Here is a 19156-nt window from a genome sequence, read left to right on the forward strand (position 1 = left end):
TACAGCTGATGCATTGATGTCTTTTTAAAAAAATATATATATATTTTAAAATCTTATCATGGGAGTGCAGTAGCGATAACGCAAGAGCAAGGCCTAAGAGTATTTAGCAGAGCTTCTTCATTTTCCAGGTCATTCGTCATACAGCAAATTCCGAGCAGCAACTTATTCATGGTGGTGGTGGATAACGAATGCAGCTGTGATTCTGTGTCACCAATTACCATGGAGCCCATCGAAATAAGGTATATCCTTTGCTAAGTCATGCCAAGAGCGCTTGGAACGACGATGCTCTGAATTAGTTTGCTTTTGCTTTTCTATCTCACGCTAGCACGTTGATCATTAATCACTTGACGACAACCAGATTTAATAAATCAAGTTGTGCATTTTGTCTTGGCTTGCTTTTACTTTTTTTTTTTTTTAACTGAGAGTTATTTTTCCCAGTCTACATTTACGGCCTAATTCTATTAAAGGTTCTAAAAATTGTGTGTGGAAATTTAGGCATGAGCCCAGTTTCTGTGTGCAATTTAATTGAATGACAAGCCAATCAGCGCCGATAATTGGGTGCTAATATTTAATTATGAGCACTATGTTAATTAAAGAATCCATGGGAGTTTCATGAGCGGATGAAAGGCTTTTCTGTAGTTTTTGCGTGCATTTCTAGAATAAGGGGGATCAGTGCCTAATTTAGGCACAAGGATTTATACCAGGATTTAGTTGGTTTAAACCAGGGGTAGGGAACTCCGGTCCTCGAAAGCCATATTCCAGTCGGGTTTTCAGGATTTCCCCAATGAATATGCATTGAAAGCAGTGCATGCAAATAGATCTCATGCATATTCATTGGGGAAATCCTGAAAACCCGACTGGAATACGGCTCTCGAGGACCGGAGTTCCCTACCCCTGGTTTAAATCCTCATGACGAAAGTTAGGCATGGTTCCCGGCACCAAGTACTTTTCTGTAAACAGTGGCTAACTTCCCGCCCCTTTTACAAAGCCATAGTGCAGTTTGTAGCTCCGATGCCATGGTTTTGTAAAAGGGGGGGTTTGAGCGCCATCTATAAATGCTTTTGATTTCTTATATTTATAAACAGTAGATAGCTATAAATATATAATGCAGCATCAGAACAAACATACAAGAAAGGATAGCCTAAAACCTTACCTTTTCTCTCAAGCATTCCTAGGATTATCACTGGCCTAGGTGTCTGGCTCCGTTTGCATACTTTTTGTTGTTGCTGTTTTGGTTTTATTTGGGGGGGTGCGAGGGGGGGGGTTGTATGTATATTGTGTGTCACTGATGCTTTCCTATCTTGTATTTTTGCTGCTCCTTCCCTCTCCGATGAAATTTTATTACTTGATGTAAACCACTTTGATTTGTTAAAGGCGGTATAACTTGTATAAAGCTTTAAATAAACTATTTTAGAAAGGAATCTGGAAGTCAGAATTGAGAGTCCAGGTCAGGATGTCTCAAGTTTCACAAGTATTTTAGAACAGGATCTGATGACATAAAGCCTGTTTTAAAATACAGAAGAAATGGACATTTACGCACCAGGTACCTGCGGCATAAACATCCTTTTCAGAACAAAGAAATGTCGAAAATCTGAACAGGTTGAAATACAGTGCCTCGCAAACTCTCTGGAGCTGTGACACACTAAACTCGGAGCCGCGACTGGAGGGCATCCGGAAATACGCAGATGTTGACATGATGACATCACACGCATGCTCGGAGGCCCTCCAGACAGGGTCCTGAGCCACCAGTGATGGAAGAGGAGAGGCATAAAGAGGAGGAGAGGTGCCAATAGAATGCCTACAGGAAGTCAGCCGGTGCCTCTCTTCTTCGTTGGTATCTTGCGGCACACAGTTTGCAGTACAATGGCGTATGTGCTAGCCCATATGAACATGTGTTTTCCTGACACTGTCACAGAGACCTGTATCTTTTGCCATTGGCTTTTCGAGGGGACAAACCTAAACATGATTAGTAGAAGGTACTGTATATATCCTGATGTTGATCTGTTAGGACATCAACTTTTATTTCCCTTCTGTAATAGGGGAATTAAAGTATACCTTCTAGTCCCGCCCTAGTCCCACCCCAAGCATACCCAGGCCACGCCCCCTTGTCATTTGCACACACTTGAGTTTTTGATCCACATTTCTCAATTTTGTCAAATGAGAAATGAGGGGTTCTTTTAAAAAGCACTTAACACAGCTTAAAATGGTATACTGCAGGGCACATTCATGCATCTTGCAGAAGCTGCCAAATGGACGCATGACAACTGCATGCTAAAACTTTATTTTTGAAAGGGCATGTCAGGGGTCAGAGAGCGTGCGTTCCTGGGCTAATTAGATAGTACAGGATTACTACAATGTAATACCATGTGAACTCTTATCACCTACAAAGTGTGTGCTGCTAAGTGCCCGTTCGTAATTTTTTTTTTATTAGCACATGGCCATTACTATAAAAGAAAATTGGCCATTTTACGGCTGCGGTCTTAGGGCATAGGAAAGTTTTTTCTGCAGCTTAGTAAAATGACCACTTAGACCAGGGATGTCCAATCTCAGCCTTCACCAGGTCAGGTTTTCAAGATTTCCACAATGAATATGCCTGAGATCTATCTGCATACAATGGAGGCAGGACAGGCAAATAGATCTCATGTATATTCATTGGGGAAATCCTGAAAACCCAACTGGATTGTGACCTTTGATGACCAAGGTTGAACATTTATGCAGGAATAAATTTGTTTGTACCAGTTGATACACCTCGAAATGCCAACAGGCTGCCTTAAATGACAGCCATTGGTAGTTATAGAGAGAGAGAGGTATATAATAGATATAGAATATGTCCGTATACACATTTATTAATCTGCATTTTTGTTTATTGAAAATAGCAGGTGTGCTATTTTCAAAAAGCACCTTCACAAGACTGGTAAAATGTTTCTAAAATCTGCAATTGATCTTAAAAAATTATTTCCTGTGTTTGATGAATACAAATTTATTTAATGCATCAAAAAGATTTTGCTCCTTAACTTCACTGAACATAATGAATCCCTTAAATGTGAACGCTTGAAAGCTCAGAAGATTAGAAGACGTCCAGAATCTTGTCATGGATTTCATCCTGAAGTAAGTTTTGTAGAATCCAGATTTCTTTCCAGTCTCTCAGAGTTCAGAGTGACCCAGAGTCCTCAGCCAGATCCTGGACTGTTCCTGTTTTTATCAGTTACATTCACACATTTATAGAATTTGCAGAACAGCATAAGTGTTCGCAAATAAAGACCTTGTGAGCTATTCAGAATCCCCAGCTCCTCTCACCCTAGGTTCTGCATCCCCAACCCTATATGTCTGTCCAAGTTAGAGTGTAAGCTCTTCTGAGCAGGGACCATCTATAAATGTCAAAATGTACAGCACTGCGTACGCCTTTCGGTGCTATATAAGTGATAAATAGTGGTAGTAGTAGTAGTAAGTGTGCTGCATAGTGTTTTTGAGGCTTTTTCCTCCACTGTTGTTGAAAATACCCTCTTCTGAGTAGGGACCATCTATAAATGTCAAAATGTACAGTGCTGGGTACGCCTTTCAGTGATGTAAGTGTGCTGCATGGTGTTTTTGAGGCTTTTTCTCCACTGTTGAAAATATGCTGTAAGTGTGCTGCATGGTGTTTTTGAGGCTTTTTCTCCACTGTTGTTGAAAATATGCAGTAAGTGTGCTGCATGGTGTTTTTGAGGCTTTTTCTCCACTGTTGTTGAAAATATGCTGTAAGTGTGCTGTATGGTGTTTTTGAGGCTTTTACTCCACTGTTGTTGAAAATACCACATACTCCTCAGTGTTCTCCCACTTTTAGAATAGTAAATTTCAGAATAATGTTGTAATAGATAGCAAAGAGATACCAGGAGTGCAAAGGATAGTGAACAAAAGCAAGAGCAGTATAGGCCAGTGAGGCTGTCAGGCTAACATTGTAGGGATATCCTTCTCTAGATCTGTGCTATTCTAAAAGTGGGAGAACACTGAGGAGTATGTGGGATTTTCAACAACAGTGGAGTAAAAGCCTCAAAAACATCATGCAGCAAACATCATACTACTACTACCACTATTTATCACTTATAAAGCACTGAAAGGCGTACGCAGCGCTGTACATTTTGACATTTATAGATGGTCCCTGCTCAGAAGAGCTTACAATCTAACTTGGATAGATAGACAAAACATATAGGGTTGGGGATGCAGGACCCCAGGCTGAGAGGAGTTAGGAGTTGAGAGCACTCTCGAAGAGGTGGGCTTTTAATTGGGCCTTGAACACTGCCAGAGACTGAGCCTGCCTTAGGGATTCGGGCAACTTGTTCCAAGCATACGGCGCAGCAAGGTAGAAGGGGCGGAGTCTGGAGTTGGCAGTTGAAGAGAAGGGCACAGATAGGAGGGACTTCGCAGCTGAGCAGAGCTCATGGGGAGGGGGGTAATGTGATTATAGCGGCTTTCCCAGAATATAAGTCATGTAGCCGAATTCTGGACAGATTGGAGGGGAGTGAGATGGCTAAGCAGAAGGCCTGAGAGTAGCGAGTTGTGGACATGGATAAGTATTTTGGTAGTGTGCTCAGAGAGGAAGGGTTGGATTTTGGTAATATTATAGAGGAAGAAGCGGCAAGTTGCAGCAATATGTGTTATCTGGCCGAAGAAGGAGAGAAAGGAGTGAATTTTTATTAGCGTTATGCAATTTTTAATGATTATATTTGGAAGGGATGGATAGGATGTGTCTGTTGTACTATGTTTGAGTAATTTTTGAATATGTATGTTTTATACTGTAACCCACTTAGTAGATAGGCAGGGAAGAAATTTTTAAAATAAATAAATAATAAAGGGGCACCTACATTTTAAGCTTCTAGACTGTAGGTCTACATTTCTGTACAAAATACTAGTGCAATGAGTCTATACGCCATTGACTGAATATCAGAGGGGGGGATCCAAATTTAGGGACCCGTTATTCAGTCTCCCTGGTGGTTAGCATTTTGCTGACCACTGCCAGCTTTATTCCTGGATATTCAGTGTTCATCCCCAACCCCTATATGTCCTGTCTGTCTAAATGAGATTGTAAGCTCTTTTGAGTAGGGACTGTCTATTAGATTTTAAATGCACTGCGTACATCTTTCAGCACTATAGAAATGAAAAATAGTAGTAGTAATAGTACTGATCCATGTCCAGGCAGTGCTATTGAATATCAAGGCATATGCGGCCAGATAAAACTTATCTGGTTAAGTGTGTTTTGAGCATTTGACTAGTTAAAGGTGAACTGCATGAAGTTAGGAGTGTGTTCAATGCAGTCCTCTTTATGCAGTTACTTACCATAGCTGGTGAAGTGTTGAATTCACCCCCAGACTGCGCACAAAATAGATCGTTTTGATCTGTAAAGGTAGTCGGTGGCACTATCTGGATTATAGGCTGACCGAATCCGGAATCCATAGCTCGGTTTTGACCGTAACCAGAACTGAAGCTGAAAACGTAACCCCCACCATTACAAGACCACCCCCTGAGCTAGCCTCACCCCCCCCCCCCCCCCAAGAGAAAATCCAGCCCAACCACCAGTTCCACCCATCTTTGCCCTCTCCAGGCTACATTTTAAAGGTCCTGGTAGTGTAGTGGCTTCTTCTGGCCAGGAGCATCCTGTGTTTCTCCTGCCCTTGGTGGCTCTTTATTCAAAATCTAATCTTCCATTTGTGAGTCGCACATACCTATACAGGCTCAGCCTCTTGAGACTGCCGTGGGAGGTTACAGTTGCCATTTTGAAATTGGGAATAGCATAAGCAGGAGGAGAAAGTCTCCTGCTCATACCATCTCCAATTCCAAAATGGTGGCCGTGATCTCCGAGATTGCCTTGGGAAGACACCGTCCACCATTTTGTATATGGAGTCACCGGGGGCAGGAGCAACACAGGATGCTCCTGTGCCAAAGAAGCCACTAGAACACCAGGGTCTGAAGAGGGAGAGCCCAGGCTAGGCTTTCTCTGGGGAAGGTGGGAGGCTGGCTCGGGTGATCTTGTAGCAGCGATAGTGAGAGCGGGGCCATATTTTTGGTTTCAGCTGGAACCTGAACCCAAATTTCAGGTCAGTTATGTTGCTGGAAATCCAAAATCAAAATTCAGTCAGTCTCTAATCCAAATAGTGGTGAGGAGATCTGTAAAGATCTTCAACAGCACTATCCAGCGATTTTAAAGTTTTCTCTATTAACAAGGGAGAGAAAATATCTATGCGTATGATGTGTAAAGCAAGTTTCATTTTTAGATTTAATTGGCTCATTTATTATTTGCTTTTGTTTTCATACAGCATAGGGCTGGTGTCACTTTTTCCTGTCCGTGTGCCCGCAGCTTTGCGCAGTTCTAATTATCACATGGCATAAAAATAGAAGTTCAGTTCATTAAATATTTCAGAGCCAGTTCTAACCTTTTCAGCTGGCTCATATGAACCACAGAATGATGTTTTACGGACTGGGGAAAGCCAAAGAAGTCAACTGAACAGGCTGATTCAGCCTTTTCAGACCTGCAAATTCCTCCTATACAGGTCCCACACACCAGCCCAAAGGATTTGAATTTATCGTTCAAGTGTCAAATTGCATTTCACTAGGCTCCTACTAACTATATGCTTATACAAACAAAATATTTTTATAATGTTCAAATATTCATAGTAATCAACTAGATATTTTGTTTAAGCATTTTTAAAATGATATTATGATTGAAAGAAACACTTGTGACTGTGTAGCCCACGGAGCTTCAATCGGTCTGAAATAATCTATGTGATTTAAGAGACAAAAAAAAATATGGGCTTTGTGTCACAAAAATGTAAGAGAAGAGATTTGAAACCCAAATATGTATACCCTAGAGGAAAGGAAGGGCAGAGAAGATGTAATACAGACATTTAAATTCTTAAAAGGTATTAATATACAAACATCTGCTTCAGAACACAGGGAAGCTGTAGACCTAAATGACATGAATTGAGATTTCAGGGTGGAAGACTTAAGAGCAACATCAGAGAATACTTTTTCACAGAGAGGGTAGTGGATACCTAGAAAGCCTTCTATGTGAAGGTGTTAGGGACAAAAAGAGTGAACAAGTTCAAAAATGGGTGGGATTAACACAAAGGGTTCCTATAGAAAGAGGAGGAACTCAAAGCAAAACTTACATAAGGACCTAAGAACAGCCATATTAGGCCAGGCCAAACAGCAGCCAATACAGGTAACAAGTACCTGACAGAAACCTTAAATCAGGGGTGTCCAACCTTTTGGCTTCCCTAGGCCGCATTGGCCCAAAAAAATGTTTCTGGGGCCATGTAAACGGTGCAACAAGACGGTAAACACCGGGGGCAGCAGAGGAAAACACTGCATCGCCCTCGACCGGGGCCGCACAAAATACTTCATGGGGCCCCATGTGGCCCTTGGGCCACAGGTTGGACACCCCTGCCCTAAATAGTATCAACATTCTATACTACCAATCCCAGGTCAAGCAGTAGCTTTCCCCGTGCCTGCCTCAATAGCACACTATGATCGTTACATTTTAAATAGAACATGGAGAGGAATAATCCTCACTTAGGAACAGGTACAATTCAGGCTGCCTTGTTGGGCAGCAGTGGCTTCGCAAGGTTAAGAGGCGCCCGGGGCGGTGGTGCCCCCACTGCATCCTCCTCTCTGCTTTCCCCGGCTCCTTTTGTGCCCACCCGCCACACTCGCACCTTCCCTTCCTACCTCCGTACCTCTAAACCTTCACCTGCGTGAGCAGCTTCTCCAGCCTGCTGCTTGTGCTGGCGTTCCCCTCTGATGTCACTTCCAGGCCTTGTGACCCGGAAGTAATTTCAGAGGGAGCCAGGCCGGCAAGAGCAGCGGGCTAGAATAGTTGCTCGCGCTGGTGAAGATTTTTGAAGAGGTACGTGGGGGCAGGGAAGGGACAGCACGAGCGCGGCACGGGTGTGCTGAGAGGCACTGGCACCCCTACCATGACGGCGCCCAGGGTGTTCGCCTACCACCCTTCCTCACTGTTGGGCAGACTGATTGGGCTACACAGGTCTTTATCTGCTGTCATTGGCTATGCTAACGTGTGTGCGGAGCTGCAGCATAAACAAGGAGGAAAACTGCAGAAATGATGTACAAAGTACAGGAACTTTATTGGATGAAAGAAATAATAGTAAGTCAAAAAGTGGTTCTCATAAATGATATGGAAGGTCCGTGTTTCAAAGCAAACTCCTTCCTCAGGGGTCCGGATTACTCAGTGTCACACTTAAATGAGAACCATATAATGTTGAACACGTTGGCATAAAATTCGAGTGAAACAGGCAACCAGAGGCTCCTGTGGACACAGTGTACGAACTGATGGCAAAGGGAGTGTTCTTCGACGTACGGACCGTGTAGGGTCTTCCATATCATTTATGAGAACCACATTTTGACTTACTATTACTTCTTTCATCCAATAAAGTTCCTGTACTTTGTACATCATTTCTGCAGTTTTCCTCCTTGTTTTTGTCAATTGACTCTCACTGCAGACTTGTGGGACTCGTTTTTGTTTCGGAGCTGCAGCCTAACATGCTATTTTGACCCTGCCATTTCTTCTCCCCTCTTCTTCTATGCTTCATCCCCTTCCCCTCTACTCATTCAAGCTTTAGCAGAAGCAAAATCTTGACCAGGCTTACAGTTCCGCGAGGATGCTGTGAATTTTGAGCGGGCTACGTGAAGGCCCTTTTAAACATCAACATATCCTGCAGCCCAGTTAGCACAGTAGATCACGTGAATTGACATCCCATCCCACCCATATCAACAGTTGCATGAGAGATCTTTTGACACTTTTAATCGATGACTCTACTGTATTATTTGTCACATGTATGGACAGAATACCTCAACCCACAGGTAAAGTTTTGGAAAAGATTATGCAAGCTTAAAGTCCTTCCTTTCAGGTCTGAGAGAGCAGGGCTTCTCAAACCAGTCCTCGTGGCACACCATGTCCCATCAGGCTTTTAGGATATCTAAAAGGAATACGCATTAGATAGATAGTCATATACTTCCTCCTTGGTATGCATATCTATCTCATACATATTCATTGTGGCTAGCCAGAATAAATGATGGGACTTTGTGTGCCCTGAGAGCTGGGTTGAGAGGACCACAAAAATAACCTCTACACATGTACCCTTACCTCGCTAAACATAAGAACATAAGCATTGCCTCCGCTGGGTCAGACCCAAGGTCCATCGCGCCCAGCAGTCCGCTCACTCGGCGGCCCAACAGGTCCAGGACCTGCACAGTACTCTTCTATCTATATCCTTCTATCCCCTTTTCTAGTAGGAAAATGTCCAATCCTTTCTTGAACCCCCAATACCGTACTCTGCCCTATTACATCCTCTGGAAGCGCCTTCCAGGTGTCTACCACACGTTGAGTAAAGAAGAACTTCCTAGCATTTGTTTTGAATCTGTCCCCCTTTCAACTTCTCCGAATGCCCTCTTGTTCTTTTATTTTTCGAAAGTTGAAGAATCTGTCCCTCTCTACTCTCTCTATGCCCTTCAAGATCTTGGCAGTCTCTATCATATCCCCTCTAAGTCTCCTCTTCTCCAGGGAAAAGAGTCCCAGTTTCTCCAATCTCTCAGCGTATGAAAGATTTTCCATCCCTTTTATCAGACGTGTCGCTCTCCTCTGAACCCTCTCTAGTAACGCCATGTCTTTCTTAAGGTACGGCGACCAATATTGGACGCAGTACTCCAGATGCGGGCACACCATCGCCCGATACAACGGCAGGATAACTTCTTTCGTTCTGGTAGTAATACCCTTCTTGATTATACCTAGCATTCTATTTGCTCTCTTAGCGGCCGCTGCGCACTGTGCCGTTGGCTTCATTGTCATGTCCACCATTACCCCCAAGTCCCTTTCTTGGGTACTCTCTTTCACTAACATCCCTCCCATCGTATAGTTGTACCTCGGATTCCTGCTTCCCACATGTAATACTTTACATTTCTCAACATTGAACTTCATCTGCCATCTCGTCACCCATTCTCCTAGTTTGTTCAAGTCCCTTTGCAATTCTTCACAGTCCTCTTTAGTCCGAGCTCGACCAAATAATTTGGTGTCATCTGCAAATTTTATTATCTCACACTTCGTCCCTGATTCTAGATCATTTATGAATATATTAAATAGCAGTGGCCTGAGCACCGAGCCCTGCGGGACCCCACTCGTTACCCTCCTCTAGTCCGAGTAGTGGCCCTTCACTTCTACCCTCTATTTCCTACCCGCCAACCAGTTTCTGATCCATCTATGTACGTCTCCTTCCACCCCATGGTTCTTCAGTTTCCGGAGTAGGCGTTCATGGGGCACCTTTGTCTGAAATGACATGAGCAATGTCAACGACATTGCCCTTGTTGTTTTATGTCATTAACAAATGAAAAAGAGCAGAAAACCATGAAATTTCATGCTGTTTGGTATACAGACAATAGTGCATTCTTTTGAAAAAGTGTGCATTTTTTGCTGAGTGTACTCGCTCTTCTTAAAATGTGTGAACTATTTGCGAAGGGAGCATCTTCTTTCCTAAAGAGTGCATCCTCTATGCAAATAGTGCGCACTCTATAAAATGTGCATACTCTTTCCAAAAGAATGCGTACTTGACGATATAGCTCCTATAACGAAAAGGTGCCTTGAAATCCTCAAACAAAACAAACATTACCACGATAGAAATCAACACGAAACCAAATTTTTCTGGATATACAACCCTAACTGAAAATGAAAAAGGTAAATCCATGACAGCCTAGTTGGGTCTCAAAGAGGACAGTCAACAATCACCACAGGACACTAGCTCAAGTGTATTCACAATGTCATGAAGAACATCTAGGTTTGCAGGAAAGCTACAACCAGTACGTGATCAAAACAAGAACTCAACCAAGTGTCTAGGGTTGGAGAGGTGATATAAATGGTTACTAATGCCCTCGTTATGAATATGTCTATCTTATAACTTTTATGGATGCTTTTAAGTAACCCTAAAAACTGCAAATGTTTGCTGTACCTTCATAAGTATTAACACAGAACTGTTATTTCCTTTAGGAAAATGCAAGAGAGTGCGGTGGAGTTCTAGGCATCAATGCACATCCCTTTACTCTTGCTCTCCCTGTACTTTTGACGCTTTTTTCAAGGTGACATTGCCTGGCTCGATCACATGGCATGCTAAGTACATAAACTGTGAACTGAACAAAAAAAAAGGTGCCGCATGGAGGAAATGAAATATAGTCGAACATCAGCATTTCATACATTTGAAACTTTTGGTGAATATGAACTCTCAAAAGATACATTGAAAACACTTTACCTTTTTATTTTGCCACTCATACAGATGTGAACTTGCCATATGAATGTCACGGTTCATCAGAGAAAGGACTACAATCGATAGATACCGCTGTCTGTTATTTTCAGCTTTGCCTCATGTAAAACAATTTAAACATGGTGTTCTTTTTAAATAAAGTATATCAAAATCACTATTTTAGGGTGTGAAATTTGTTTTTGTTCTCCTAGTAGTTTATTCTCCACCCTTAAACAGAATCACTTTAACATGGTTTATGAAGCATTCCCGCCCCAGGATTTGCTCGCATGACTGACTGGAAATGGAGAATGTTGCAGAGAGACATTTACAGAAGGGTAGGGTAGCCTTGGCCATCCCCCAACAGTGACACCTAGCACTGATTCCAAGACCTGGATTTCATTTCTTGGAGAGTTTGTATATAATCCCCGTCTGAGAACTATTTCTGCCATGACCTAAGTGAAGAAGAAGGATGCAAAACAGGTGCAGTGTACCGAGTATTTATTAAGAAAGGTTCATGGCACCAGTTTTCATCTCCAGCTCTAAATGAGCTGCAAGAGTCAATACGGAGGATACTGCCAAGCTCAAACACGAGTTTAGTATCAGAAAACTACTCAAAATTGAATGAATTTTAAAAGATTGTATGTTCCTTTTCATTTTTGATAACTGTTCTTTTTATATAGATGGATAGGTATCTTTTGTAGGGTTTTCATATTTCACTACATGGAAACAATGTCATAGCACCCCTAAGTAGTTCAAAAATTAAATCATATTCACCAAAAACATCACTATAGCCCAAATTTTATAGATGGAGCCTAAAAATTGGGGCCAAACAGAATGGCGCTTAGTGTAGTTCTATAAAATGTACCCAGTAAATATAGAATCACCCTTAGTGACTGTACATGGCACGCAAATTTAGGCGTAGGAAAGCAAGGCCTAAAAGCTGAGCTTAAGTTGTGTGTGGATCGGGCCTATTCTATGACTGTGCACCTAATTTTCAGGAACACCCATGATCCTCCAATGCTCCACCTTTGGCCATGCCCCCTTATGAGAGTCACATACTACAAGTGACGCGCACTACTTTATAGAGTATACCTACGAAGCTGTGTGTGCAACTTTTGATTAGTACCAGTTAGTGTCAGTTATTAGGTGTTAATTGCCAAATATCACCACCCATTGGCTTGTTAAACAATTAAATTGTGCAAAGTGTCATGGATTTGATATACCGCCTCTCTGTGTGAACAATCAAATCAGTTTACATATACCACTTTCTCTATCCTTAGCGGGCTCACAATCTTAAGTCTTGTACCTGGGGTAATGGAGGGTTAAGTTTCAAGTTTATTAATATATTTGATGAATCGCTTATTAGAAATACTAAGCGATGAACAAAATTAAAAATAGAGTATAATACAAAGAAACTAACATATTAACAGTATTCTTTCATAAAATACAAACATGAGTCGGGAGGGAAAGTGAAAAAGTTACAATTTTCATCTTGGTAGAAAAAGGGAAAAAACAAGAGGGAGGGAGGTGGTTAAACTATAGCACATTTTGAAACCTTTCTTAAAAAGTTTAGATATTAAAAGCATCTTTAAAAAGATAAGATTTTAAAGATTTTTTGAACAGTGACTTGCCAAGGGCCACAAAGAGCTGCAGTGAGAACCAAGCCCAGTTCACCAGGTTCTCAGCCTACCAATTTGTGTAGTCAACTTAGGATGCCATATTTGGGCCATAGGGAATGATACTATATAGTGGCGCCAAGACAGCATAGCGAGGGTGAGCGGCGCCTGGGGTGGTGGTGCCCCTCCCTCTTCTATGCCTCCCCCCACCCGCTGCATGCACCTGCGCCCCTTCCCTTCCCCTGTATCTCTTTAACATTCAGGGTGCGAGCAGAAACCCCAACCTGCTGCTCACACCAGCATCGGCTCTTCCTCTGATGCCACTTCCTAGGCATGGGTCCAGGAAGTGACATCAGAGGAAGAGCCAGCGCTGGTGTGAGCAGCAATTTGGGGTTTCTGCTCATGCCTTGAACATTAAAGAGATATAGGGGGGAGGGAAAGGGTGCACACATGTGGTAGTGGGAGGGGGGGTGCATGGAAGGAGCAGCAGAGGTGGAAAAGAGGATGGGTGCTGGTGCCCATAGCAAGACGGCGCCCAGGATGGACCGCCCCCACCTTACTACGCCACTGCACCTAGAGGTAAGCACCATTTACATGCATCAAAGGCACCATAAAATGGTAGCTGCCCATGTGCAATAGGCGCTATTCTATAAGGGAGCGACTGAGTGCCATAATATAAGAGGGCGAACGTAACACATACACATGGAAGATGGGTATGTCTTCCATTTATATACATAGGCCCTGAGTCTATAAATGGTGCCTATAACATAGGTGCTGAGGAGCTTGGCGCTAAGCACATGTCAACCATAGGCACCATTTATAGAAGTGCACCTAGTGGGGCCTACAGTGGACTTATGCACCAGTAGGCAGTCCTAACCTTAGGCGCATCCTATTTATGCCAGAGTTTTCTTGGCCTAAGTACCCGTGCCTATTAGGCGCCTAATGATGCCAAAGTCCAGAAGATGCCTAAATGCCAAACACGCCCACGATTTGCTCCCTAACCATGCCTACTTTCTGGTAGGCACTTCCGAGTAGGCACTCGCCATCCAATTACATGCAATTTACATCAATTACAAGGCTCTAATTGCTCATTATCAGTACCAATTAACCCTATTAAGTAATTAAGTTAGGCATCGAGATCAACTAGGCATGCCAATCTAGGCACCTAACCTTAAGTGTCACTTATAGAATCTGGACCATAGTTATAGAATACTATAGTAGATGTGTCACCTGGCGCACCTAGGCACACCAGCTTAAGGCTGCCATTGACATGGCTTAAGAGGGCTTGCCTATCCATGGGTGCACAAGTACTGCCCTAATGCAAGTATTCTATAAGGGAATCATGGCATTGAGGCACTTAGGCTGAGGAGTCAATTTAAAAAATTGTCCTTTAAAAGTTTCTCTTTCCATTTTGTGCCAATTGAACACTAATTAATTAAGTTATGGGCATAACTAAACCTTTTCTATAATTGGGCTTGCACTGGCACACAAATGCACCATTTATAGAATTTGCAGATGTATGTTCTATTTGTTGAAGCTCTTGGGCATGGTTGTGATCTCACAAAAAGGCATTCATAAATCTTGTCTTACTGTACTTTCCAAAAACTAATGCATTAATTAATAACTCTAGTGCACTAATTAATAACACTGGTCAACACTCATTTTGGTGCCTCAAATGTTAGAGCTATTTCTTGGTATATTTGACCTGCTGATTCCAAAAATGGCACCAGTTTTCTCCTATCAGCTGTAGTTTTTGAGATAGAGAACATGTGCCATACACCACTTGTCACTCTGCTCGTCCATATTAAAAAATAAAAAATAAAAAAATCAGGATATTTTAATGTGTTTAAACTAATATATTTAAGCTTGAAGGAAACATTAAAAATTAAAAGAAAAGTTTACAACATGAGAATCTACTTATTTCATACCAACAGCACAAGTTTATGATACAAACTTTCCAGTCATTCAACGCACTCCTTTTTGTAAGACTTCCGAGAATGGGATCTGCTAGGACAATCCCCCCTAAGATTCCAACAATAGTCTGCTATCATGTGTGTATCCCATCTTCCTTGGTATCTGGCTTCCATTGTTTTTATGTCTTAGTGAAATGATATGAGTGGGAATATACACACACCTCCTATACCAGTAGTCTCAAATTCATGGCCCGGGGGCCATATGCGGCCCACCACGTACTATTTTGAGGCCCTCGGTATGTTACCCTTGTTCTGGAACGTTGCCCGTCTCACTGCTGTAACCCCACGCAAGCGCTTTCCTGCATCTATACGTAATTGTGAGATGGAGTGGAAAGGACACAGGAAAGTGCTTGCGTGAGGTTACAGCAGTGAGGCGGGCAACGTTGCAGAACATAAGGTAACCACTGGAGGCAGTGCAGCTGGTGCGTGTGTACATAATCTCGTGAACTCTCGTGAAAAGGCACAAGTTTTCCAGGCACTAGTCGGATATTGATTCTCCCCTCTACAAAAAAAGCCCAGAGGACTACACCAAAATCTTGTCTCTTGCAGTTGATCACAATTTTGCATGAGGTAAAACTCTTTATAGTTTATAAATCTTTCCTTAATTGCTTCTGATAATTTCAGCTGTACACAGCTGAAAGCAGTGCAACATGCAGAAAGTGAAAAACTATCTAAACTTCACTTTCTGCATGTTGCACTGCTTTCAGTTCTGTGTAGCTGAAATGATCAGAATTAAGGAAAGATTTATAAACTATAATAAGTTTTACCTCATGCAAAGTTGTCATTTCTTTAATAAGACATTAACTATTTTTTTCTGCGGCCCTCCAAGTATGAGTTTGAGACCGCTGTCCTATATGATCATAACTATTAAACGGTTAAATTGTTTTGGATGTAAAATTACAGTTGGAAATATGTAAACACTCTCACTATCCCCCTCTTTTTCGAAGGCGTTCTAGCCAATTTAGCGCACACTAAGGGCTCCTTTTACGAAGGCGCGTTAGCGGTTTAACGCATGCTAAACCGCCGGCCGTGCTAGCCGCTACTGCCTCCTCTTGAGCAGGCGGTAGTTTTTCGGCTAGCGCGGGGATTAGCGCATGATTAAAAGTCACGCGCGCTAAAGCCGCTAACGCGGCTTCGTAAAAGGACCCCTATATTTGCTGACTTGCACACAAAAACACAAACCGGGTAACAGAAGACAAAGTTGAAAAACCCGTTAGAATTTCAAATCTATGTGCAACTGTTTTACACAGATCATGTTGAGAAACCTTTGAAATACAAATTTATATAGTCTAAGGGAAGCAGGAGAACAAACCAAAACTGCAGACAATGTACACGATGCAGGCAAAAATTTATTATCCCAAAATAAAATGCAGTAATATAAAAACCTTATTACCAACCAAGGGACCCAACACGGTCCGTGTTTCGGACAAACACCTTCATCAGGGGTCCGTGGTAAATAAGGTATAAAGTGTACCGCAAAAAATGAAGATAACAACAATTGCCTGTATATTAAATCTGCCGAAAGTGCTGCCAAAAATGAAGTCATTCAACAGAAAAAAAAGGGAAACCATGTTTACCATCTAAATTTTTTGCACATAATTATGCAATATAACAGAACAAAGGCAATTTTGTCATTTGAGTTTTACATTTTTATGCCAGTGTGCATTATAGGAAAGGAAGTAGACAAATGGTTGTGAAATAAAGGTCATTATGCACAAAAGTGGGTAATTTAAATACATAAATATCCCATTCAGAAAAGAAAGCTTGTTATGGCATTCCAATTCTGCAGAAGAGATCTTTTAAAATTCAACCATATCTAAGAAACTAGAGCTGATGCTGTCTATCCAATGCAATTTTCTGAATCAGTGCCCCAAATAACCCCAGGAGCAGGTCAAATAACCCAAGGCACCAAGAAAATTTTTGGCCTGTGCAATTATTTGTAGGATGTTAAACAAGGTGATATATAAAAGATTATTGTATACATGTATAACAAGCTTATTGGATTTGTTAATGTATGCTATATTCTTTATTATCTAAAAAATAAAATTGCCAGTATTAGAAATTGATTCTTTATCAATTTAAATAACATATGAACTATATACAATATTTGAAAAAATAAACTATATTGAAATGAGACTATTTCAAAATCTATAATAATAATACTTTAGTTAGAGCTTGCGCACTATGATTGAAACTCTGTGCCTTTGTGCCTCCATGCTTCTGTGTCACATTAAAACGCATGCACAGTACAACAGAACCGCCGAGTAGGGAAGCGTCTCAGCGCATGATATGCTGTCGGTATTCCAGAGCGAATGGGAACTGATTTCATTGGACCAAAGTCCAAGCCACACTTCAGAGGCAAAAAGAGAAAATAGGAGAAGGGAACTAGGGGCTGAAAAAAAGGGTAGGTGAGAGAAGGGGGCTGGAGCTGGGGTCAGTATTGTAAAAAGGGAACATGTTAGAGAAAGGAGCTGGGAGCTGACAATAGGGATGTGTAAGGGAAGGGTATTGGGGGCAGAACAGGAGATATGTGTGAGAAGGAGGCTGCAAAAGGGACATGTGAGAAAAGGGGGCTGGGGCTGGAGGCTGAAAGGGAAAAGATGGGAGAAGGGGGCTGGGGGGGGCTAAAAAGGGGTTTGGAGCTGGGACTGAAAAAAGGGGACATGTTTGGGAAGGAGGCTATAAAGGGGGGTTCTTGGGAAAAGAGACCTGATGTAGGAGGCTGTTAAAAGAAGACAGTTTGGAGAAGAGATATTTTGCATGTATTACACATGCAAAGTAACTGCTCGATTAAAAAAAAAAAAAAAAGCCCCCCCCAACAAAGTGCCTCCTCCCTCCCCGAACCCCTCAAAAATGCCCCCTACACACACACAAATGCAGCCCCGCCGAAAGGCAGGAGGGATGCCAACCCCTCCAGCCATCGCAAACCCCCACCCCCCATGCATTGATGCCCGTTGCTGCCAACCCCCTCCCCGCGCGCGCGCACACATGAATGAATATGGCAGGAGGGATGCCAACTCCCTCCTGCTATCGCAAACCCCTCATCGTGATGCATGTGGAGGGGCCTAAGGCTGCATTTCAAAGGAAGAGAAGGCCTGAAGCAGGAGGGACTGAGCACCCCACCTGCTCTTGTATTTTATGGTATGGGGAGTGGGGTGGGCTGGGCTGGGCCCAGCCCGATGGCAGGTTTGCAATGGCAGAAGGGTGTTGGCATCCCTCCTGCCATATTCATTCATATGTGTGCGCGTGCATGGGGAGGGGGTGGGCAGCGAAGGGCATCGGTGCGGTGTGTGTGTGTGTATGGGGGGGGGGTTACGATGGCAGAAGGGAATTGGCATCCTTCCTGCTGTATTCATTCGCGTGTGGGGAGGGGGGTGAGTGGGCAGTGTCGGGCCCAATGGCAGCAGCGTTTGCGGTGGGCATTGGTGCATTTTTTTTGGTTTTGTTCGGGGAGGGTGGGCACTATCGGGTCAAAACCATGGGCTCACAATGCATTTTGCAGAATATACAGAAAAAGGAAAAATTCCTTTTTTATATATTCTACTAAAAGCATTGCGAGCCCATGGTTTTAAAGGGCAGGAGAGTCGGCAAGGATAGAAGTGACTGGTCTTCAGCAGTCGCTTCTTTTCTGATCGGCAAGCCCAATCGGCGTTACAAAAATTGTTTAGTGACTCGCTACCTTCCAAAATTTGCATGCCATTTCCCTCATTTGCATGTGTGGATCGGATCAGGTGTGGAACAGATCGGAAGGAAGGTTAGTGAATCAGGTCGGGGAACAATCAGGTCGCCAAGTGGGCGGAACATGATCGGTGTCCTTAGTGAATCTAGCCCTAGGTCTTTGTTAAGTCCTATCCGTGGGTCCAGCAGGTGAGTCTTCAGGAACAGATTCCCTCTTCTTCACCCACATACCCCAATGCTATCACTGGCGGTCAGGATTCGCAATCATCTAGAGCAGGGCCCGATGCGATGCCAAACTGGAGGCAGCATTTGGCAGTGCTGATCGTAGGGTATTCCAAACCCTGTAATTATACAGTCTAAGCCAGTATTTTTGAATGAGTGTTAGAATACTGTAATTCGTGACTCAAGTGGAAATAGCACATTTGAAATAAGCTCCTATTCCAAAATGCAAATCCTTAGCTTTTCTTCTCTGGGATGATGATTAATAACCACCGATATGTCGTATGTCACTACCCATGTGTGATTCACTGTGCAAAGATATTTAAAGTACCCTTATCCAACAAGCAAAAAGTCAGCTATGTTAAATCATCAATGTCTGTCTTAACCGCCTTCT

General features: G+C 42.7%; 1 protein-coding gene across 4 annotated transcripts in view; it reads left to right on the forward strand.

Annotated features, from left to right (window-relative positions):
* Positions 1–11454, forward strand: part of CACNA2D3 (calcium voltage-gated channel auxiliary subunit alpha2delta 3) — a 797511-nt gene extending 786057 nt beyond the window's left edge. For 3 of the 4 annotated variants that reach the window (XM_033926567.1, XM_033926565.1, XM_033926566.1), the window contains 3 exons: positions 129–241; positions 3026–3108; positions 11027–11454. In XM_033926567.1, the coding sequence (XP_033782458.1) occupies positions 129–241; positions 3026–3108; positions 11027–11119 (289 nt within the window). In that variant the 3' untranslated portion in view covers positions 11120–11454. Of the gene's footprint in view, positions 1–128; positions 242–3025; positions 3109–11026 lie in introns of those variants that run through there. The other variant, XM_033926568.1, reaches the window with a different exon arrangement.
* The last annotated feature ends 7702 nt before the right edge of the window (positions 11455–19156 follow it).

Source organism: Geotrypetes seraphini, chromosome 17, assembly GCF_902459505.1.
Source record: "Geotrypetes seraphini chromosome 17, aGeoSer1.1, whole genome shotgun sequence".
NCBI classification, from domain to species: Eukaryota; Metazoa; Chordata; class Amphibia; order Gymnophiona; family Dermophiidae; genus Geotrypetes; species Geotrypetes seraphini.